The sequence below is a fragment of the Crinia signifera genome, chromosome 1, assembly GCF_055691185.1.
Source record: "Crinia signifera chromosome 1, ASM5569118v1, whole genome shotgun sequence".
Lineage (NCBI taxonomy): Eukaryota > Metazoa > Chordata > Amphibia > Anura > Myobatrachidae > Crinia > Crinia signifera.
This window is the reverse complement of record NC_139217.1, coordinates 127,024,899-127,050,494: the sequence shown is the minus strand read 5'-3', so window position 1 is coordinate 127,050,494 and position 25,596 is coordinate 127,024,899. Positions and strand designations below refer to the sequence as shown.

Sequence of the window (25,596 nt, the reverse complement as noted above, 5' to 3'; positions counted from 1 at the left end):
TGATTACCAAAAAAATTGTAATAACATTTTTGGTTATCAGTATTGCCAAATCAACAGGTATGCAATTCTCTTGTCTGAAGACCATAGCAAAAAATTACTTGTTGCCAACAAATTTGATAGTGTCTACATAGTCATCTTTTATTGCTACTTAAGCCTTGTACAGAGCTGAAACTGAAAATGTAATTTGGCTTGCCTGTGAATGTGCATGGAATGTGATGTAATTGAAGCCCATTGACGTACGCTCTAAAAATGTTTATTTCTAAAGGATTGTATATGTCTTCGCATTGTGGGGAGCATTTAAGACATTTTATACACAGGTTAAATAAAAAATCAGCTTGCTTTCAAATGGAAACTTATATTAAACAAATTCCAACAGAATCTTTTTGATTTTTATTGTTTGTAAATATTGACAGGTGAAATTAAAATTACACTAAATAATTACTGTTTTTGTGAGGCATTCTTTGTATAATATATAACTTTTAATAATATCTAAATAATGTTTAAGGGAGGCAGTGTGGAAAAGATGGAAAGGGCAGGAAGGTGCTCATTTACTACTAAAAAAATGATATCCACTTTCTTCAGACCATGCAAAATCTTCTTGTCGTATAATGCTAGTCTGGTCTAGGGTTTATCCATGTGCAGAGCCGGTGCTAGGGTGTCCGGCGCCCTCCTGCAAACCATACATTTTGCGCCCTTTCATTGCAACAAGCTGCAGCCCGATTGTGGGAGCATATGCAACATGCGACCCTATGGAGGATCTCGGGTGCATGTACATGTATGCATACACCATCTCAGTGCTGTGTCCACAAAATGTTGCAGGCACTAAAGGTGCCCATGCACGCTGCGAGAATCGCATATGTTATGGGGTAGATCGCATCACACGGCATGCATGCAATGTGTGTGCGATGCGATCCGAAAGCAGTACAAAAAGTATGTGCAGCACATACTTTTTGTACTGTGCGATGTGATGCCGGATTGCAGCGTGTATGGCCACCTTTAGGCACAGAACCCAGCCCATTATTTAAAAAGTGTCTACATTAATATAAAAAAATCTACAATTATTAAAAAATTTGTTATAAACATGTATAATAAAAAACTCACTGTTCTTTTACTGTATAACTCTTGTGCAGTCCCTCCTCTATCTGCCTAGGCAGGACGCTGAGGACGCCATTACACCCCTCTCGTGACTGAGGGGGAAAGGAGGGGAGAGAAGGAGAAGATAGAAGAAGAGGGGCAGAGTGTTGAGGACTGGCAGTGGCACTGACACAGCTCACTGAGAAGAGGGAAGGAAGGGGAGGCGGTGCTGCTGCCTGTTCGTCATTTGATTGACAGCTGACAGGCGCAAGGAGCAATGGGTAGGGGGCGGATCCGGACATGACATGTCATCCAGGCATTCACAGACAGCGCTACATGCCTCAGCACAAAAGTCTGTGAGGAAGAGGGGACAGGTCGCAGGAGGAGGACAGTGTGTGTGCATGTGCAGGGAGCTGCTCAGCCTCTCCATACTGCCGCCTGCTATCAGACAGGCGCTGCGGGTGGCATGCAGGAGGCAGTGACAGTGAGGGCTGAGGCAGCTTTAGCAGAGCAGGGAGGGAGACAGCGCCTTTTCAGCATGGTGCCTCCCTGCTTCGCAGGAGCTGCTGAGTGGGTAGCGCCGGCCCTGCTCATGCAGTCTATTAAAGAGTCTACTGGCATATATATATAATTTATGTGATGCTGTGGTAGTACAGCCAATAGGAGTCTGTCCTGGCAATGGCTGTCTGCCAATGAAAGCTTCACAACTTCATTGTCTCTTCGGTGAAGGAGATGTTATTTGTGTTGGGCAACTGACATGGAGGGGTCCAAGATTTCGCTGTGTACGCACCTGTAGAACTAATGCTGATTGGGTTGTTGAGTGTATTGTATGTGAGTGTGTGTGTGTGTAGTCTTTCTGAGATGCAATATTAGAACTTCCATGCAGAAGTCATTCAGGAGGAAAAAAAACCCTAAAGACGATAATACAAACCATAATGGACATATGCGACGGGTATGTCCCATAGGGTCGACAATGAAAAGATCGACATGAGTTTCACAAAGCAGGGTAACGTAATATACAGCTGGTTTTGATCAGAACCAATAACTGGCACTTGTAGGGATTTATGCTTCGGGTGCTCGAGGCATTCATAGCATAATCCAAGAAAAGCCACCCCCCCCCTCCCCCAGAGCCACGATAACGTGTTTTTCAGACAAAAAAATAGACTAATTGGCTTGCTCGATAATGATCATTGGGATAAAATCACGATAATAGCCCATTTTTTGCCTAAATATGATTGCTTGTACTTGTATACCACCATATGTCACACAGAACGTGACTCCTGTTGGGTATGGCATAGGCCAGTGGTTCCCAAACTGTGGGCCATGGCTCCCTGGGGTGCCTCCGGACACTTGCAGAGGTGACATGGCTTGGTGTCCATAGAAATCAATTATGTATGAACAAAACCAGTGCTGGTGGCTGCCAATCGTAAAATATGTGTACACTACAAACAGAAGCAAACCCTGCCATTTAACACATATCTGAATCTAAGAAGCACATATAAACAAAATCTACTTAATTTGATATATATTTATATATATTTGATACTCTAGGGTGCTGTGATTCGAAAAAGATTGGGAACCCCTGGCATAGGGAATAAGCACAGAGACAAGAACCATTACATTCATCAGAAAATGGAATGTGAGCTTTGTATATTCTTTGGATTCATGGGTTCCCAAGTTGTTTACTGTAGTATCCACTTGTATGAGGCGTATTCAGTGCAATTATCTAATATAGTACATTTAATAATCAAAAAAACTATACATGTATTGGGTGAAGTTGCTGTTTGTTAGAGTTACTTGATAATATAAATAAAAACTCTACAGCAGTTTCTGTTTCCAGATCCCAGTGCCCTAGGCCGGTGCCTACTGGTAGAGGCGGCTTGGTACCATCCATATATGATGTTTCCAAAACAGGTTCTTTTTATACTTTACTATCCAAGTGGACATAAAGGGAGAATATAATAGTGTGCCAGAAGCATGGTAAGCGAGCCATGCAAGGGGACGCGGTACACTTATATGGTGTCCACATAGACAACAATAAATGTAAAAAACTCATGTCGACCTATTTCTTGTGTCAAACTTTTAACCCCATCAACCTAAGCCAAGTCGACCTTTTTAATGTGTTGACCAATAGTGGTCAACCTGATGACTGTCAACCTTCTTATAGTCGACCCTATGACCCATGCTCCTGGTGTAGAGTGTTATATTATTGCCCATAATGAACATGTGAAAGATATTGGAAAAACAATAATTATTTTTCAATGTTTGATGCATCCTAAAACTAGGTATGGTTATTGATTCATAATATAGAATAGTTTTGCCATATATAGGTATAGAACCAGGTGGTTTCCCCCCATTGATGACACAGTATAACCTAATAGTTTTTTTAAATATTTTCCAGAACACTGAGCATAGCTCCACCCCTAATACCCATGAAGCCTCACCCCAAGGTTCTGATTGGTCCGCGGGCCAGACAGTCAAAGAAAATGGAGGACCATTGATAGGTAACCATTGACAGGTAACCGTATCCATCGGCAGTGATCACACCAATGTCTACTGCTACATAAAACTGATAATGTAGAGTATCTAAAAGCAGCATCAGGAATGTAAGTTTCCATAACATAATAAACTGATGGTAGATGTCTGCCATGGCTGTTCTGTTAAAAGCTGTACAGGAAGGTTCCTATAAGGCCCACTGTTGCCTCCACATTTTTGCACGTTTTACTGACGTGTTTGATAAATGAAAGTTAGGAACTGATTGGTTGGATCTTTATCCTTTAGCTCTCTCCAAGATTTGATACATTTCCCCCAAAAGAGGGTTTGGGGACCGGTTGATTATTCCTAAGAAAATAAGGAGTCCTATTTCTGATGAACTTTTATTCATTAACAAATTTGGTAGTGAGAATACCACAAGGAGAATGCAGTGATCTATCTTCTGGAAATACTCCTCCTTACGTAGTGGATATTATGTGCTAATTACCTGTGCTGCACTATGTATTGTATGCATGTTTCTCTCTACATATATTGTGCTTTAGTGTACACAGCTTTTAAAAGAGGAGAGAGAGTATTAGCCAATCAGCTTCTTCCTGCTTCCAGGAAGAGCCAATCAGCTTCTTACTGCCATGATACAAGCTGGGTTTGAAAATGACAGTTTGGAGTTGGTGACATCACAATGCAGCCCACTAGTTGGTGTCTCCATTTTGTCTGATTTACTGCAGCATAGCAGATGCAAGACAAAATTGTGGGAGATTAGACTGCTTTAATTTTGGAAATCTACTCTGTTTACCACGAGAAAAGGTAACTGTAGTTAATTATCTCATTAAGGTACAAGGACTAGAGCTTAAATTGTAATAGGAAAATAATCTGATCTAGTTAAAATGGTACACCACCAAATCACACCGTGTGTAAACAGCTTAAGTTGTTTCAAACCAGATGCCTAATTAGACAACATAATGCAGATTCTTTCAGCCCCCAGTGTGGTGATCCTGAGTGATCCTACAGGTATTTCAGTGGTAATTATAACAGTCTCCTCACATGCTTATTTTTTCCAAACATATTTTACTCAGATATGGCATATACATAGTTAATTTGATGACAAAGCAAACCCACATATTTCTGCTAGTTACTTGGCAGCTTTACTATACCTCCCAGCTGTCCCAATTGTGGCAGGTCAGTTTCATTTTCTTGGGACTTTCCAGCTTTCCTACCCACAGACAGCAGAGTCTGGCAGTTGGGAGAGCAGTTGGGAGTCCCCCTGTCACACACTGCTCTGCTTGTGCACAACATCTAGTCACTGGGAGAGGGACAGGGGGCATGCCAGCAGCTCACAGAGCACAGTGTCAAAAATGGGGTGTGGCCTTGTAATTGGCCACACCCCTGACCACCCCTGACCATGAGGCCACACACTCTAATTTTGGGCTTGTCACACAGAGTTATATATCTTAAGCACAATGAAAATGTGGGAGGTATGCTTTTGTACATCAGTTAATTAGAATTATTACAGATAACATAGCAGCTTAATACAGAAATATTCTTATTTCTTATGATTATTCTCTGCACATGTGACATCTGCCCCTTCTGCAGTGCAGCATGGTTTTTTCCATTTGAGAAAAAATTGCTTTGCGATCAGGTCTGAATTATGCCCGTAGTCCTTTATTACACACTCAATTGCAGCTCTGGATCCATGACAAACACGCAGTATTAAAGTGTACCAAATGACTGGTTTAATCAGCCAATCATCTGGTGCTGCTACAGAAAGTTCATTGGCTACTGTATGTCACACATGGGAGGTGCAGTTTAGGAAATGCAGCTAGTGGACAGAAAGTTATATTACAGTCTACGGCTTTTCTGGTACCTCATTACATTACATTGCGACTCAATACAGCCTAAGGCACCATAGAATGTGAAGCAGCGATGATTGAGGGATCTGTTGTTCTGAAATACATGTTATACTGTACACGATGCAACATTAGAGCACTCCATACCATTAAATGGTGATTAGCACTGTTATTGCCTTCAAGTTCTAACAGAGTCCCTGCATCTTAACAGGAAAATGTAACTACATCATTACAGAACCACCTTAATGGTTGAATGTCACATGTGCATGAAAGCAATAATATAAAGAACATGGTTAATTATACCTCCCAACATTTCTATCCCATGTGCAGCCAGCACGAAAAGGGCTATGAGTGGTCTCGCGGTACGACCACCCTTTTCACCATTTTTGGGGGTGAGCCCAATGCTTCCCTAGCAGCTGAGCATCCAGCAGCCACCTCTCTGCCCTCCCACCCCCTCCCTGCACTGAAGATATGCTAAAGCAGAGGTGATCTTTGGCTCCTCCCAATTTCCCCCAGCCCACGGGACATTGCCGGCCACGAGAGGGACAGCAGGACAGTCTCCAAATAGTGGGACTGTCCTGCTGTAATGGGGACAGTTGGGTGGTTTGGGTTACAGCTGCTTCATATGTCCATAGCAGATCATACATGACAATTTACAATGCAGGTCATTTAATTCAATGTGTTGTCATGATACAGTATGTATTCTTCATTAATGGCATTTCCTTCCTCTTTCTCCTGTAGGGAGTAATCCCGATACGCAGTTTATCTGCGTTTGTTGACGTCAAAAAAGATGTCCGACAACGAAAATGATTGTTACTATTATTTTCATTACACCTGCAGTAAGGTAACATCCAGTTGGTAACATGACCAGAATGTATTTATTTAAATCATTTAAACGACATTAAATTGTACTATAGAGCGGGAGTCAGGGGTGTTGGAATAAAAGACCGGGGGCAGTACCTGTCATTTTACTCTGCACTGCCATTTTCTTTCTGAGAAATCCCAATATGGGCCCTTATTCAGATCTGATCACAGTACAAATTTGTTCTCAAAATGGGCATAACCATGTGCACTGCAGGTGGGGCAGATGTAACATGAGCAGAGAGAGTTAGATTTGGGTGGGGTGTTTTGAAATTGAAATCTAAATTGCAGTGTAAAAATAATGCAGCCAGTATTTACTCTGCACAGAAACATAATTACTCACCGGAATATAACTCTCTCTGCACATGTTGCATCTGCCCCACCTGTGGACAGTGCACATGGTTTTGCCCATTTTGAGAACAAATTTGTACTGCGATCAGATTTGAATAAGGGCCATTATGTATTTGTCCAACTGTTTATGTGTAGTTCAGTAGAGATGAATAAGTACTACAATGTCAGTGTTTCCTTTCATACAGGGCACCAGCTGTCCCTTCCGGAAACGTGAGGCAGCCATAGGAGATAAGACCATTCCTGACCTATGGGAGGAAGGAACCTCCTTTTGGAGAGATTTCACGTTTTGTCACAAGGCAGGAAATGTAAGTGATCAAGGTCAATCAATAAGGTGTAAAATATATTCTGATACTTTGTACTTCAAGTAAAAAGTGCTGTCTTGGGCTATTTGTTCACTAATGTCGAAGGCATTTTATTGTTTCAGTAGGAAAAAAAGAAAAATAACGGGAGCGTGGCTTAACCGCCATCTTAAGATGACCGGTGCTTAACTAGTTTAAGCTGTTATAAAAGTATTTCATACCCAGACTCCATAGATAGTGGAGTCTGGTATGAAAGCCATCTACCCCGTCGCAGATGAGTGATGGGGTGGATGGCTTTCCATAGTGTCCTGCTATGGAAAGTCATTTACCCCTGGGAACATTGCTTAGATGGGCGAAAATCGCTCAATGTGTACACCGTGATTTTCAGCTCGGCCATTTTCCCCATCATCGCTGTCCATACACATTGGTCAAAGTCACCCAGTGTTTATGGACCTTAACTGTGCTTTCGCTTAATGTGAATGATCTCAACATCCCTAATAAGTGCTCACTTCTGTACAAAGTGATCCGTGTTCTCCAGGGGGATCTTTTTACAGGACACATTTAAGGCCCTTATTCTGGTTGGTGCGGCCAGAGCCGCACACGGTGCTCTGGCCGCACAAACCAATCCCCGCCCACGAGACGGATCGCCACGGCCGTCCGTACACGGACGGCTGGCGATCCGCATAAAAATGGTGGAGGCGTACGCCTCCACCATGGTGGGAGCTGCCCCCTGCATTCGATGGTCGTCGACCATCGAAGGCAGGTCCGCACGCCCCAGCAGCTCCCGCAAGCTGAGACCACACGGACAATCGTCCGTGTGCTAGCTTGTATGGGGGCTGAGAGCTGACATCCGGCGACGTCAGCTTTCCGCCCCCATCACTGGCGTCATACCCTCATTAGCATGCGTACGCCCCGCGTTTGCATGGGAACGCCCATGAAACGCGGGGCGTATACATAGGGAAATGAGGGCATGAATCCCCTCACTCCCCTATACGCCCCCTTTGCGGCGTAGTAACGTTATGTGCGGCGAATTCGCCTGCACATGCGCAGATTGACCTCTGCGCATGTGCAGACGGAAAACATCGGCGGTACGGCCGCACGCGGGCCGTACCGCTCGAATCAGAATAAGGGCCTAAGAAAGGTTCTATCCCTACACTGGTATCTCGTAGGTTTGATGAGTATTTCTCACAGTCTGCTAAAAAGAATGGGATAATTATATTGATTCAGACTCTCTCCACTAAAAGTAATACTGCAGTGAATGATGTCACATTATAGTGGTAGCTTAAATCAGGCATCAAAGTGTTACCTTAGTTACCCTGTCTGTATGCCTCTAACAGGCCAGACTGTGTTTTTCCAACTTTTTTCTGATTGGCAAAATATGTGCAGATGTATGGTAGTCCTAGGGGAGGACTACAATGTTACCTTATGTTATCTCTGTTATCTACATACTTGTCTACTCTCCTAGTATGGCTGATAATCGTGTGGTGCTCATGGCTACCCAGAATAGTGGGCCAGTCTCCTGTACCCAGCCTGCTGCCCTCCAGCTAGTTGCCCACTTGTGGGCATGCTCTGGGGCCTATCATGTGATGAATTGTGTCATTGTAGCCATGACCTCTGATGTAAAATGTTTGGTAATCTTGGTATTGTATAACAGGGGGCATGGCCATGGTGTTATAATTGTGTAGCCATGCTCCCAGCATGCTCATGTGCCATGCCCTAATTCAAGCCTCATCACCCACATCAGCTCCTGCAGTGCCAGCCTGCAGCCAGGAAGTTGTCAACTATACGTAAGCATATGTCTGAGTAGGGATGCCAATCCCGGGGCATTTTTTCAATCCCGGGAATCGGAAATGAAAAATGCTCAATCCCGGGATTCCCGGTATTGACATGCCTAAAAGAAAATTGCCCCTGTGCCCCACACTGACTGACTTTTGGGAAGGGGGAAGGTGGGAGCGGTGCGGAGACAGGCGGCAGGTATGACAGGTGCGGCTGTGGGTGGCCTGGCGGCGAGCAGGTTCCGGGGCCACACACTTACTTTTGGGGAGCAGGGGAAGCAGGCGGCATCGGCGAGGAGGCAGGCGGCTGGGGGAGGCCCGGTGGCGAGCGAGTTCCGAGCTGGTGGTGCAGTGCTATGGCCTGCGCAGCGTGACCTGTGACCTAATCACGCTGCGCAGGCCGCACGCTGGGTCGGGAGCAGCCGGGCAGCGTCTGAGCTAGGGCTCAGACTCTGCCTGGCATTAGACTGCTCATGTGCAGTCTAATCCCGTAATCCCGGGATTGGATACTCCAATCCCGGGATTGAAATCCCGGACATTTTGGAGCCAAATCCCGGGATCTCACCGATCCCGGGATTGGCCACCCTATGTCTGAGGCTGATCTCTTCAAATCATCTGTACCCCATCTGTCCTCACTATATTACACATTATATCTTTCCCTTTCATAGGCTCCAAGCAAGCATTCTGTGGCCACCATGGCAAAAGTACATGGAGAAAAGAAAACAGAAGCTACAGATATGCCCAGTCCTGGAAAAGTCCCTGCAGGGGATAGAAAGACGGATGATAGTGGTGAGTGTTGTGTGTACCGAGTACACAGATTTTAAGTGCGCAGACTGATTGAGTTGGGAGATGCATCTTGGCTAAACTGTATTCCTGTGCGAAAGCGCAGGTGAGCGAAGCGACCAGAATAAGAGCCATTTTGTAGACAGAACAAATAGAACATTATAGAAATTAGGTTACATGTGGACCATTATGGGAGGGGGAGACTACATATTGTTTGTAAAGAGATATTTAGAGTTGTCTATTATTAGTTGAATACAAAGGCATTGCCTATTTCATGGCCACCTTTCTTCCTGCAGAGAGAGCTGCTAGATTGATAGCAGAGGTACTGGCCTGGGACGAATTACGTCGGGAAAAGGCCAAAGAGATCAAGACTCCGGATAACAAAAAGCAGCAACAAGGTAACAAAGAAGTTTTTGATTGAAATATAAGGTGTGATGCAATTACAACTGCTTACAGATACATAGCCATACAAAATGAGAAATATTGACTGCTTGGGCTACATGCAAAAGCAGCCAGTATTTATATCGCACAGAAAAAAATTATCCACTCAAATCTAAATCTCCCTGCACATTACATCTGCCCCACCTGCTGTAATGTGGACACCCACAGAGGGACAAAGTGCCGGGATTTCGGCGGTCGGGATTTTGACTGCCGGGAATCCGACTGCCGGGAAAGTGATTGCATCCCGCTGTGCAACATGATCACCAGACAATAAATAATACGGGGGCACAACATTGAAAGGAGGCAATGGCCCCATGTGTGTGCAGGTCAGTATGGAGGGGAGAGGGCACAATGTGCCCTTCCACTATCTATGGAATTATATTTTTTACATAGTGATGGGTGATATTGTCTGGTGTACACAAGACAACAGCTGCTAAGCGAGCCACATAATTTACAATGTATGCTGGTGGATGGTGGATTGGGAACTAATAGTGGCCCAGTCTAATGCCCCCCCCCCCCCCAGACCTTTCAGCTGCTGTGATAAACAACAATTCTCCACATTTCACAAAATACCCCACCTCCCCTCACTGAGACACAGACCCCAAAACCTCCATAAAGCAAACAAGTCATTACCACAATCCCCAAAATATCACAAATATCCCCACCCCTTCCCCAGTGCAGCCGAAAGACACCTCAGAAATTGTAACACTCCCAGATAGCACCCTATCCTGTCCCTTTCACAGATGTCACAATGGATATAGATTGGCACCAGACATAGATAAGTATCTGCAGTGTTTGGTATTCCTCTTACATACAGTATTTGGAGGACCCCAATATGCCCCCTAGTAGTTATTGTCTAGTGATCATGTTGCACTGAAGGTGGACAGATATAAACGTGAAAATAGATTTAGATTTGGGTGGGTTATATTTTTCAGAGAATTTATTACTTTTATCTTGCTTTTATACATAAGTGCTGAATGTATTATACTTTTTATACACTTTTTATACTCTTGCTTCCTTTTTATACACCTAAAATTAATTGTTTTCATTCTCCTGTCTACAGTAGTTATAACAACCGGAGTGTGGTTTTTTTAGGTAAGGAATATGGCGCTACATTAGATTAATCATAGCTTATTCAGGTACTTAGCTTCTTATGTTGATGTTGCTCTACGTGAATCACCTATGATTACTCTAATGTAGAGCCATATCCCTTACCCCCCCAAAAAACACACTCCTTTTGCTTTCACTGGGGTTAAAAAGGAATAGCCCTTACTGGACAAGGGAAGGCAGCATAACATTAGAAAGAAGGGTACTTGTTTCCTAGCACGGCGCCAGTGGCGGAACTACGGAGGGTGCAGGGGGTGCAGCTGCTATGGGGCCCGGCGGCTGGGGGGGCCCGATGGACAGCAAGCACTCCCCTGCACCCTCTCAAGGGAGCCGCTGGCGATGCCGCCTGTATTAGGCTGAACTGAATGGAGAGAGTAAGGAGCTGGGCGGGCGGACGGGATCGCGCTGTTCCGGGCGGGCAGTCGGGCACATAAGCTTGGAAGGGGGACTGCGAGGGAGGAGCTGCCGCCAATATCCGCCCCGCCGCCTAAACCCACTGCGGTCGCCGCTGCCATCCAACCCTCCTCATGCTCCCCACTAGTGACAGGGGCAGGAATCCGGCGTGAACAATGATTGAAAGATCCTAAGCTGAATGAGACCACCAGACCGCTGCTACTTCCGCTCCCTAGGACTGCCTGTTAACTAATCACTGCTCGCAGATCGGCAGTCGCTCGCTCCTTATTGGCTGCCAGCCTGTGTGCAGTAATTTGATTCAGGAGAGCGGCACCTTCAAAATGTCGCTGCGCTCAGTGCGCTGTCTCTACAAATGTGGCTGCCAGTCCCCGATCTGCTCGAGTGTCTCAGTCCTAGGAGCTGCAGTAGCAGTGATCTCCTGCAGCTCAGTAGCTTTATATTTGGGTGCACAATCTCCTGCCGTGCCCTCTGTCTTTGGGCCTGAGGCACTAGTCCTATTTGTCCACCTCCTGATGGTGGCTCTGCAGCATCATGCCCGTCTGCCCCCCACTCCAGCAGTAAGGTAATGGTGCACAGGCACATGAGAGGAGCCGCGGTGCCTGAGGAGCAGCATGGGACTGAAGAAAGAACGTTGGTAAGTTTGTAATTGTCGCATAATGTGTAATGGGCTTTGTGGTGTGTCCGATAATGTGTAATGGGCATTGCGGTGTGTCCGATAATGTGTAATGGGCATTGCGGTGTTTCCGATAATGTGTAATGGGCATTGCGGTGTGTCCGATAATGTGTAATGGGCTTTGCGGTGTGTTCGATAATGTGTAATGGGCTTTGCGGTGTGTCCGATAATGTGTAATGGGCTTTGCGGTGTGTCCGATAATGTGTAATGGGCTTTGCGGTGTGTTACATAATGTGTAATGGGCTTTGCGGGGGAGTGTTACATAATGTGTAATGGGCTTTGCGGTGTGTTACATAATGTGTAATGGGCTTTGTGTTGTGTTACATAATGTGTAATGGGCTTTGCGGTGTGTTAAATAATGTGTAATGGGCTTTGCGGTGTGTCCGATAATGTGTAATGGGCTTTGCGGTGTGTTACATAATGTGTAATGGGCTTTGCGGTGTGTCCGATAATGTGTAATTGGCTTTGCGGTGTGTCCGATAATGTGTAATGGGCTTTGCAGTGTGTCACATATGTAATGTGTAATGGGCTTTGCGGTGTGTTACATAATGTGTAATGGGCTTTGCGGTGTGTTACACAGAGCCAGATTAAGGTCTAAATGGGCCTGGAGCTGAAAATGATCAAGGACCTATTATGCTCAATAATAGGGGTTGTGGCCAGAACGTAATAATGTGGGGGGTGTGACCAGTGTTCTGTTTGGGTGGTCTGCTCATGGGTGTGTTTGTATTTGTGTAAATACTTTCAACTAATTATATATGCCTGGAAAAGGCAGAGGGCTGGGAGATTTGGAGTGCACCCGCAGGATGCCGATGTCATCAGATATTTGCAGGGTGAGGCAGTACTACAGTCATACAAAAAATACTAAAAGCCGAAACTTGGTAGTCAACATCTCAGCACCTTTTATGTGGTCACGTAAATTTACCACACAATATACCCCTTATACAAATCGTGCAACACAATAGTAACCCCCTTATACTGTACTTGCTTCTTACACATTATGCCACATGGAATGAGCAAAAATTCACACCGATTGAGCTAAAATTCACACTATGGCTCACAGATTGAGTCAAAATTCATGTTATGCCACACAGATTCACATTTTGCCACATGAATTGAGCCAAAATACACACTATACCAGGCATGTCCAAACAGTGGCCATCCAGCTGTTGTGAAACTACACGTCCCAGCATGCCTTGACATAGTTTTAGCATTCCCTAATAGCAAAATTGTAGTAATGCATGATGGGACTTGTAATTTCACAACACAACAGCTGGAGGGCCATAGTTTGGACATGCCTGCACTATACCAAAAATATTGAGCAATAATGCACAATATGCTTCATAAATAGGGGCATTGGCGCACATTCAAAATTTACACCATAATGCCCATTACATGTTAAGCCTCACACCAAAATCTCCATTACGTATTATGCCAAACACCATAATGCCTATTAAAAATTATGCTACAAAAGTGTTGCTTACCTACATATTCATTGCCAGGGGTTCCATACTCATTGCCAGGGGTTCCATGCTCATTGCCAGGGGTTCCATGCTCGTTGCCATGTGGGATTACATGCTTATTGCTAAGGGGGAATACACGCTCGCAGTAACTGGGGGACAGCCGCTGCCGGGCAGAAATGACAGCCATTGACAGCCAGGCAGAGAGCAGGGGGCTGCCTGGCTTTACTCAGAGCACTGCATGTCCCGGCTATTTGAAATAATACCCCTTTCATACCAGAAAATGCAGGGATTTACCCGGGAATATGGTCCCAGGATCATGCAGGGACATTCCCGGACTGGTCATTTTACGCCAGCCTAGTCCCTTCATTTTCTGATGTGAGGGGAGAGAAAACCACTCCGTCCACCTTGAAACAACCAGCTATATCTTCGGAACCAACTGACCCATTTACATGTAGGCTTCACATGGCTTCACAGGAGATGAGAATAGATTTCAGGCGAGGTTGTGGTAGGCCAATACTTCCCATTTTTATTGAGAATAAGCCTATTGAGGAGGAGCAGGTTTTTAAATTTTTGGGGCTGCTCATTTCAAATGATCTTACGTGGTCTTTAAACTCTACCACGGTGGTTAAGAAGGCCCAGCAACGGCTTTTTTTTTAAAGAAAACTCAAAGCTGTATGCTCCGACATTAACACACTAACTAGATTCTATAGGGGCATTGTGGAGAGTGTCTTAACTTATGGAATCATAGTTTGGTTCGGGAGCTGCACCGTGGCTGAGAGGACCGCGTTAGATCGTGTGATAAAAATTGCAGGCAAAATTATCGGGGTGTCTTTACCATGCGCCCATGATCTATACAAAAATAGATTGCTAAAGAAGGCAAATTGTATTTTAGAAGATCCTAGCCATCCAAAATACAAGGCTTTTGAAGTTTTGCCATCACAAAAACGATATCGCAGTATTTCGGCACGCACAAAGCGTATGACAAATAGTTTTTTTCCCACTGCTGTTCGTATGCTAAATGCTGTAAAGTGACATGGGAATTGCCCTAAATGTTTTTTCTTTTGTGTAGGTTCTTGTCAGGGCCGGTGCTAGGGTGTCCGGCGCCCTCCTGCAAACCATACATTTTGCGCCCTTTCACATTGCCATTGCAACAAGCTGCAGCCCGATTGCGGGAGTGTATGCAACATGCGATCCTATGGAGGATCTCGGGTACATGTACATGTATGCATACACCATCTCAGTGCTGTGTCCGCAAAATGTTGCAGGCACTAAAGGTGCCCATACACACAGCGAGAATCGCATACGTTATGGGCTAGATCGCATTGCATTGCACGGCATGCATGCAATGTTTGTGCGATGCTATCCGAAAGCAGTACAAAAAGTATGTGCAGCACTCTTGACTGAGGGGGAAAAGAGGGGGGGGGGGGGGGAAGGAGGAGAGAGAAGGAGGAGATGGAAGAAGAGGGGAGGAGATAGAGGGGGCGGAGTGTTGAGGACTTGCAGTGGCACTGGCACAGCACACTGAGAAGAGGGAAGGAAGGGGAGGCAGCGCCTGTTCATCATTTGATTGACAGCTGACAGGCGCAGGGAGCAATGGGTAGGGGGGGGGGATCCTGACATGACATGTCATCCAGGCATTCACAGACAGCGCTACATGCCTCAGCGCAAGTGTCTGTGAGAAAGAGGGGAAAGGTCGCAGGAGGAGGACAATGTGTGCGCGGTGCAGGGAGCTGCTCAGCCTCTCCATACTGCCACCCGCTGTCAGACAGGTGCTGCGGGCAACGTGCAGGAGGCAGTGACAGTGAGGGCTGAGGGAGCTTTAGCAGAGCAGGGAGGGAGACAGCGCCTTTTCAGCATGGCGCCTCCCTGCTTTGCAGGAGCTGCTGAGTGGGTAGCGCCGGCCCTGGTTCTTGTGTTAAGTTTTGTTGACAGTGCATTGTTGTGATGTATTGTTAATAACAATAAAGTATTCTTATCTATCTTATCTTATCTTATTTTGGTCCCGTGAAACTGGGCCGTTTGGTTCCAGAGAAATCTGTCCTCAAACAACATGAACAGCCAATAAATTACATTTCAGAAATAAAAATTGGTTTACCCGCAATATCTCTAGAACCAATGAACCCATATGGACCAGGTATCAGATTGAAGGCGCAGCGATTTGGGTTCGACTGAGATCAACCTCGAGCTTCTGTAATGCCGGAGGGGAACTGGCAGCCATTGGAACCAGATGGAGGTCGGAATTAGCGGTCCCATGTTATCCTAAGGGGAAAACGTTCCAGGTTTGCCTGGCGGTATCTCCGGTTCCCGGGGGGCTATCAAAGCAGGGCTGGGCTCGTTGGAAAGCCCTGGCCCTCAGCTACAAAATGGGCCTATTTGGAGAGTGGGCCTGGAGCTGTAGCTCCATCAGGCCCATTGTTAATCAGGCCCTGGTGTTACATAATGTGTAATGGGCTTTGCGGTGTGTTACATAATGTGTAATGGGCTTTGCGATGTGTCGCATAATGTGTAATGGGCTTTTCGGTATGTCACATAATGTGTAATGGGCTTTGCTGTGTGTCACATACGTAATGTGTAATGGCATTGTGGTGTGTCACATACATAATGTGTAATGGGCTTTGCGGTGTGTCGTATAATGTGTAATGGGCTTTGCGGTGTGTCGCATAATGTGTAATGGGCATCGTGGTGTGTCACATAATGTGTAATGGGCATCGCAGTGTGTCACATAATGTGTAATGGGCATCGCGGTGTGTCACATAATGTGTATGGGGCATTACCCTTTGAACCAAGGCCACACTTTTTTTTTTTTAGAATGTGTTTATTTTTAAAATATCTATTGGAGGGGCACATTTTTACTTTTCACAATAATGTTGGCCACACATGGTGCGATGCACACTGGTAGAGATCCGAGTTAGGGGGGCCCCATTATAAATTTTGCTATGGGGCCCACAAAGTTCTAGTTACGTCTCTGCACGGTGCCCAAGATTTTAATCTTATGCCATCGTATTGATCGGATCGCATCGCATGCGACCCGATCGCATGCGATGTGATCCGATCAGATTTTTAATTGTACAGCCACTCTGATGGGTGATTAATATGTTAAATGCACCCCCATTGTTAACGCCACCCCCACTATAAATGCGAACCCGAAGCGTGGCGAGAGCAGCGAGCCCGCGAGGGCGGCGGTACGCGTCCTCCGACCTTTTCATACCCCCACTATCCACGTCGGCGTTGAGTTGACTTCATATAGTGTGGCGAGCTACCAAGCCCGAAGCGTGGCGAGCCCCGTGAGTGGAAGCGGATTACTCCACGCTTTGGGCTCACTGTGCTCGCCACACTATCAACTCCAAGTCAACGTGGATAGTGGGGGTATGAAAAGATCGGAGGACGCATACCACCGCCCCTCGCGGGCTCGCTGCGCTTGCTTCGGGTTGGCATTGATAGTGGGGGTGGCGTTAACAATGGGGGTGCATTTAACATAGTAATCACCCATCAGGGTGCCTGTACAAAAAATCGGGTCTGATCGCATTGCATGCCATTGTAATGGCATGCGATGCAACACGATATTAAAATTGTACAGTGCGGGTCTTACGACCCGAAAATCGGGTCCCATCGCATACCTTAATTAGTGGTATGCGATGGCATACAATGGGCGCCGTGCTAGGACACAAGTACCGAAAGAAGCGCCCGGACTCTGTTTTACCTTTTTGTATTTGAGCTAGTTATAACCACCAACATCCTCCCCCAAAGCACATATTTAGCGTAACTTCGTAAGAATTATTGGTAGATATATGCAAATCATTATGTTTATATACATAATACAAATGGGAGAGATATTGGATGTGGACTTTATTTTTCAGTTTGGGATTTTGACTTTATAGAAGCCCGATGTGTTGGGATTATTTTCTGTATAAGAGAACTGACCTGTATTCTTGGTTACAGATAACACACAAATGGAGGCAATAAGCGCACCTCGCAAAGCCAATAGAAAGTGCAAACATTTGGAAGTCACCACCACGAGGGATAAAGCGCAAGTGCAAGAAATGGGATCACCCCCCTGCCAAATTGCCAGAAAGTGTGCACAAGCAGAAATTACCATTGCTGCCGGAGTGAAGCCACTGAGCACTGATTTCGGTATGTTATTTTTTTCTGTGCAGGTTAAATATTGGCTGCTTTTGCATGTAGCCCACAAATGTTAGACAGCTTTATTTTAGCCTGCAATTTATAGTAGATTTCAATTTGAACCCATTCCACCCAATTATATTTTTTTCTGCATGTCACATCTGCCCCACCTGCATGCAATATTGTCCCTAAATGCCCATGGGCCAGATGCACTAAGCTTCAAAGTGATAAATTGGAGAGTGATAAACAGCCAGCCAATCAGCTCCTACCTGCCATGTCACAGACTGTGTTTGAGAAATATCAGACAGGAGCTGATTGGTTGGTTGTTTATCTCTCTCTATTTTATCACTTTTAAAGCTTAGTGCATCTGGCCCCCAGTTTGATAGGATGGATATACCACTGCCATTTATCACCCAGTACCCAGCTAGGTGACCCGATCTTTGCATCATTTCAATTGTTGTACTCAGCAAAGACAGAGATATTGGATGTGGACATAAACCCAACTATTAAATAGTGTTTCTTCATTTTTCAGTTTGGAATATTGACTTTTTAGTAAGCTTGATGTGTTAGGCTTATTTTCTGTGTAAGAGAACTGACCTGTATTCTTGGTTACAGATAACAAACAAGTGAAGGCAATACGCGCACCTCACAAAGCCAATAGAAAGCGTAAATGTTCAGAACTCACCACCATGAGGGATAAAGCGCAAATGCAAGAAATGGGATCACCCCCCTGCAAAATTGCCAGAATGTGTGCACAAGCAGAAGTTACCTTTGCTGCCGGAGTGAAGCCACTGAGCAATGATTTGGGTATGTTATATTTTTTTTCTGTGCAGGTTAAATATTGGCTGCTTTTGCATGTAGCCCACAAATGTTAGACAGCTTTAATTTAGTCTGCAGTAGATTTCAATTTGAACCCATTCCACCCAATTATTTTATTTTACTGCATGTCACATCTGCCCCACCTGCATGCAATATTGGCACTTCCATTTATCACCCAGTACCCAGCTAGGTGACCTGATCTTTGCATCATTTCAGTTTTTGTACTCAGGAAAGACAGAGATATTGGATGTGGACATAAACCCAACTATAAAATAGTGTTTCTTCATTTTTCAGTTTGGAATTTTGACTTTATAGAAGCCTGATGTACTGGGATTATTTTCTGTGTACAATTTGCATGAGATCCAGATGAGATTTTGACTATATAGTCAAAATCTCATCTGGATCTCATGCAGATTGTACAAGTGTGTACACACCATTAGAGAACTGACCGGTATTCTTGGTTACAGAAAAAGCACAAGTGAAGGCAACAAGCGCACCTCAGAAAGCCACCAGAAAGCGCAAATATCCAGAAGTCACCATTGCAGTAGGACTGAGCTCTGCTGTTACTTGTGCTGGGAAGAAGAGCATGCCCCATGATGTAAGGAAACCTCCTATTCACCTACTGTATTTCCATTTTACTAATGTATTAGAAAACATATACTGTACATCTCGTCTAGAGGAGCAAACATTTCCACACTTTTTGCTCTGGAGAGAGTGTAGAGTCGTGGGCCTTATATTCACAACTGGTGTCTAAAATATGCTTTTTTTTTGGCAATCTTCTTAAAAATACTGTAGTTGCTTTAAGACCATTAAGTACCAAATATATATATATATATATATATATATATATATATGTGTGGCAAAATAAACAGCGGCACTCAGAGGTCTTTTCAAAACGTGTATTGATAATACAAGCTGCTGACGTTTCGGAGCTCTTGCTCCTTTATCAAAGCACATGCTTTGATAAAGGAGCGAGAGCTCCAAAACGTCAGCAGCTTGTATTATCAATACAAGTTTTGAAAAGACCTCCGAGTGCCGCTGTTTATTTCGCCACACATTCATCATTACTGAGGGCACCGGGGCAGCTAAATTGGAGAGGAGATTGCCAGGCCGCACCCCCAAACTATATATATATATATATATATATATATATATAATGTAGCGTGGGGTAGGCAGAGGCAATCTGAGACTTGGACAAGGTGCAAATCAGGTGAATATTTAATGAACACTTGTCTACATGTTTTGGGGAATTTCACCCCTTCTTCAGGACAACCACACTGTGATACAAACGTGAAATAAATACCCCATACAGAACTTACCCCGCCCGCCGGCTTTCCCGCGTCCGCCTAGCCGCCTCCCTAAATCTCCATTCACCGTGTCCTGCAGGCGGAAGTGTATGGTTGACCCCGGCGGTTACCAGGGAGACGCAGGGACTCTCACTCCCTCGCCACTCCTGCCGTCACCTCACGTCATTGCGCTTCCTGCCTGTCAGATCGGGAGTTGCCGTACACATTCAGGTGGTAGCTATGGCAACCCGCCAGCCATTGTAATACACAAAAATATGGACAATGACATAAAATCTTATATAAGTACAAACAAAATTCTGCTTACTAATTTACATAATGAAATGGCAAATAATTTGTGTACAGTGAAAGTGACATAGTGCGTGCACATATCTTCACATCAATTGCACATATATTTTAAAAAAAAACTAGGTGAAACATGAAAAATGAAAAATCTGACAACAATAATTCATATTGAACAACCACATCTAAAGTGCAAATATAGTGCCGTCTACGTGAAAAAAGTGCCATTTAGGAGCCCTTTTCTGGACACTGTTGTTTTGAGTATGATGTGCTGTATAAAATATTATTGGTGAACTTAATCATATATAAAGGTGAAAACATTAAAAAAGTGACATTCTCTCGGCTAAAGTTAATCACATGTATAAATATTTTGGGTCAAAGACCCTGCATTTCCTATCTATTTTACTGGTTGTCACTGCTTAGCCAATCAATCAAAGGACACTGAGCTGTTTGGGTCAAAAACCCTCTGTTCTATATCATGGAGAAATATCTAATCTACTCTGTCTTCCGCGGGTAACCCTAATGGCTTTGTTAAAAAAATATTGGGTACTTATGTAGTATCTGGGCGTCCGATTTAGAAATCGGATCGGATCGCATCGCATGCGACCAAATCGTATGCGATGCGATGGTCAAGATTTTTCCATAGGATTCAATGTTAAAATGGTCTGAGTCCATTTTAACATAGAATTCAATGGGAAAAAGGGGTCCTTTTCCTTTCCCCACTATCCAAGTGGGCATGGAGTTGGATATAAACCTGTGGCGAGCGTAGCCACAGGAAATGAACAGGACCTTCTTAACATTGAATCCTATGCAAAATCGCATCGAATCGCATCGCATCTGATTGTATGCCTTAAGGTAAGGCATACAATCACAAAATCGGACGCCCAGATACTACATAAATACCAAATATTGTTATCCAGGCTCATTACAGAAAATTAATTAGGCCCAAGGTCTCATTAAGGCCTTTGTGTTTCAATGTTTCTAGTCTAAAAATCCATCTGGATTCGAGTTGTAACAATGCCCTACCTCGGTTGCCACTCCTGGGATTGTCCGGCACATGGTCAATGATTTTATACTTGAGGGTGGCCATGCCATGTTTTTGGGCTGCAAAATGCCTGGCCACCGTCTGATCGCTTGACCCTGTGTTCAGGGCCTGTCGGATGGCCTGACAGTACTGCGCCATGCGGACTTTAAATTGACATTCGGTCTTGCCGATGTAATAAAGTCCGCATGGACACATTATGGCGTAAACAACAAATTTAGTACATGTTAGGGGCCAATTTATTTTATTATTTTATTTTTAATCTTTTCCCCGAATGGGGATGTAAGATGGTGTCCCCGGTGGCCATATATCCACATGTTCGGCACCCCAGGCACTTAAAGCAACCATTGCGTCTGCCTAGAAAACTGGACTTTAGGGTGTTTTTCTTAAATTGTGAAATATCAGTTTTCACCACTAGGTCTTTAATGTTCCGGCCTCTGGTATGACAAGGCATAAGTCGGGTGTTCTTAAGAAACTGTAACTCCGGGTCTGTGGTTACAATGGGCCATAATACTTTGGCCCTGCTGGTTGCCCTAGCACTGTTGCTGTTGTATTGATTTACCCAAGGGAATATGTCAGTTTTTTTCTTCTTCTGTCCCTGAGCTACCAATTCCGCCCTACTCTTTTTTATGGCTCTTGCTAATGCTTGTTCTAGTGCTTTTGCTGGGTAACCCCTTTCTTTAAATTTGTTGAGCATCTCCTGTAGTTGGAGATCTTGGGTAGCCTGTTCGCTGTTAGTGTGGCATACTCGGATAAACTGTGAAAAGGGTAGGCCCCGGACCGCTGCCCGTGGGTGGCGACTATCATACCGCAGAAGTATTTTTTTTTTTTTATCCTGACGAAGGGGACCAGCGCCCCGAAACGTTGAAGTTTGCATTAAACACGTATTTGCAGTGTTACTTCGTGTATCCAGTCTCTGAGTTCCGCTCGCAATATCTTTGTTATATATATATATATATATATATATATATATATACACAGTACACTGTATATACAAACAAATTCCCACAGCAAACCTTTCTCAAAGCAGCAGTGTCAACAAAAATCACCTTTAAAAAAAAAAACAACCTAAAGGTGCCCATACAGGTTACAATTATTGTATACAATATCGCATCTTATCGCATCTCGGATTTGCGATGAGATGAGATCTAGTACAAAAAGTATGTGCAGCACAAACTTTTTGTACTAGATCTCATCTCATCGCAGATGAGATGAGATGCGATATTGTAAACAATATTGTATACAATAATTGTAACGTTTATGAGCACATTCAGGAGGGAAGTGGGGATATCCTTTGTGGGACCAAAACGTCGGCAGACTTACATCAGTTAACCGCTTGAATAAAGCTGGACATCTGGACATTGCTTCATAAGTCTGGTGAGTGCTGTTTTTCCCTTTGTCTGTATTTATATAGTGTTGTGTGTACTAATCTGCTTTCACTATTATACGGCACCCCAGTGGTTACCTCATATGAGGGTGAGCGTGCAGGGTTTGGGCTGTGTATATATATATATATATATATATATATATATATGTATATAGATAGATAGATATGCAAAAAGAAGAAATGAGAAGTGCACAAATAAGTATATAAAAGTATGACAATTTACGTAAAATAAATGCACACGAACATCACGGTTAAAATTCAACAGCTTGCCAAGCCAAATGTCAGCAGTACTCAAGAGTGGTAGATGAAATCCAGATGCCGCTCACACAGCCGCAGTCAGGGAGACCCCCTGATGAAGGCATACTTGATGATGAAACACGTTGGGCGTGGCCAGCTCTATCCGACGTGGTGACGTCCTCTGGTTTGGTCCCGTTGATGTTCTAGCGTACCTTTGCTGCCGGCGTGACAGACTCCCTGACCGCGGCTGTGTGAGCAGCATCTGGATTCCATCTACCACTCTTGAGTAGTGCTGACATATGGCTTGGCAAGCTGTTGAATTTTAACCCTGATGTACGTGTTCATTTATTTTAAGTAAATTGTCATACTTTATTTACTCATTTGTGCACTTCGCATTTCTTCTTTTTGCAAGCATACTACCTTGATCCGTAGTTGGATCTTGAGGAGCAGGCACACATCTGGGGACTTTTTGGACTTTGGTTTAATACATCACTAATAAGGATATTTGCCCTGGGCATTCTCTTTTTTTATTTTTATATATATATATATATATATATATATATATATATATATATATATATATAACTTGGAGTAGGGACCGGCACTCATAGGACTTGTGAAGAAATTCAAGCAGACACTGAAGTCTTAAGCAACGTTTCGGTGTATTAGAACCGTTATCAAGCTATATATATATATATATATATAGGTCATTGAAAAAGATCTCATTCTGAAGCTGTTGGGCCTTTCTAAAATGCTTTTTTGTTTTGTCACTTCTACAGATTCCAGAATCTGTGGATGAACCACCCGCAAAGAAGATCAAAAGATCTAAGGCAGCATCAAAAGAGGATCCATTACCAGTGGCATATGATTACATCAATATGGACAAAAACATTGATGAAAATGATTTCCTCATGGACCTCAGCTAGGCTGCTAAGAAAAATGGGTGTCCTACTGTAAATTAAGATCACAGGGACACTTTCTATACATTTGTGACTGGGGTTCAAGCCAGGTCTTGCCCAAAATCATCATTGTATCATCCTCCAGCACTTTTAAGATATGACCTTGGCATAATTTTAAATAAATATTTAGTAGTTGTAAGGCAACCTGTGTTGAATTACCATTATTCTAATTATCCAGATGTGAACAATTTTTACCGTTCTCCTTAATTTCACTTACTAAAATGTTAACTGGTTCATTCAATTAATGTTTGACTTATACATTTTTATAGATGGCCGTTGATTTTAAATGAGACTACCTTTGGGATCAGGTGTTTTTTTTTCTACTCTCTTTTTTGAGGGAGGCATGAGGAGCTAGACCCCACTAAATTATTGGTGTCCATCAGGGAGATAGCTGGAGAACACACAGCATTCAGGCTCCCTTTTACACTATAAAGGTGTGTTCTCTAATTATGTCCAACTCTTTATCTTTATCTGTATGGACACTTCACACAGATAGAAATATTCTTAATAGCTGAAACCATCATTTTTTGTTGTTGCTGCTGTTCCGGTAGCACTATAGATTAAAATGATTAATTGTGTATCCACCGTAAGAAGGAAATCTCCAATTGTATTTTTTCATACCACTCAAAATACAAAATGGATTTTTTTTGGTTTGTTACATCTTGGAGCGACACAAGGGAAGTATCCCTGTGACCAACCACAATTGTTTTTAACCAATGTTACCTTACACGTTAACCCCTAATGAAGTTGGTGCTGAAACGCATAGGGAGTTTAACTCCTGAGAATTTCCGAACAACAAAAGTTTTACAACTCCAGATGGCGCCAGTGAGCTAATGGTAATAATCTTATAATAACAGGTGATAAGGGGGGAAATGCAAAAAAATACTTCCTTTATGCACGGTGGTCAAGTTCCATATGTGGAGTATCTCTGTCAGTTTGTAAACTCCGGTATATGCAAAAAAGAAAGGCTCAGGATAGTGAAGCCAGTTTTAATATACATATACATACACAAACATAACATACAGAAATACACAGTAATAGATCCAGTGAAAAACAAAGTCCAGCAATCAAGTGCCCAGTACAATTACCGGATAGAGTATCAGAACTGGGTGTTAATCAGTTCATAAGCTCGGTATAATAGTCACCAGTCTGGTCCCGGGTAGCAGTCCTGGGTGTAGAATACCGGAGGTAAATTCCTGGTGTCCCCTTGAGCTGGATCAACAAAGGCTGCCACTTCACCTATCCAACGCGTTTCGACCCTATGTAGAAAAGGTCTTTTTCAAGGCTTGTGCTGTGGCATGGGCAGCTTCCGTTTATATAGTTTGTCCTTAATTAGAAGGGATCAGCGGTGAACGAGCGTCCACCTGTCTTCCCCGCTGTCACCGCTGATCGCTTCCGGGTTCCGGGTTTGCGTCGCGTCACTTCCGGTGTGTGGAACGCTGTTTGCGTTCCAACTAGCCGGAGATTCTACTTCCTGGCTCTCCGTGACGGAGCGTACCAGGGAAAGCACAGTGCATAGAGCTTGTCCTTAGTGTAGTCCCTGATCCAGCATCATTATCTGAAGTTTTGCTATACCATCGTGTAGTCTTCAAATGCTAGGTCCCTACTTTATAAACATCAGGACAGGTGGGAGGGGTGCTAATCCAGTTTGGAGAATTTCAGGCTTTCAGGTGTGTATGTCTACACATAATAAACTTATTTATATCTCTCATGGTAGAAATAAGTTTATTATGTGTAGACATACACACCTGAAAGCCTGAAATTCTCCAAACTGGATTAGCACCCCTCCCACCTGTCCTGATGTTTATAAAGTAGGGACCTAGCATTTGAAGACTACACGATGGTATAGCAAAACTTCAGATAATGATGCTG

At 44.0% G+C, this 25,596-nt stretch overlaps 1 protein-coding gene across 1 annotated transcript; it reads left to right on the top strand.

The window, feature by feature from the left end:
* Positions 1–3,495: 3,495 nt before the first annotated feature.
* On the top strand, positions 3,496–23,857 carry LOC146026452 (uncharacterized). Its single transcript, XM_083157141.1, has 9 exons — positions 3,496–5,039; positions 6,153–6,255; positions 6,809–6,928; positions 9,366–9,486; positions 9,777–9,878; positions 17,515–17,706; positions 18,310–18,501; positions 18,981–19,111; positions 23,545–23,857. The coding sequence occupies exons 2-9, from the start codon at positions 6,202–6,204 to the stop codon at positions 23,689–23,691; spliced, it is 1,059 nt and encodes a 352-aa protein (XP_083013267.1). The 5' UTR covers positions 3,496–5,039; positions 6,153–6,201; the 3' UTR covers positions 23,692–23,857.
* Positions 23,858–25,596: the final 1,739 nt, after the last annotated feature.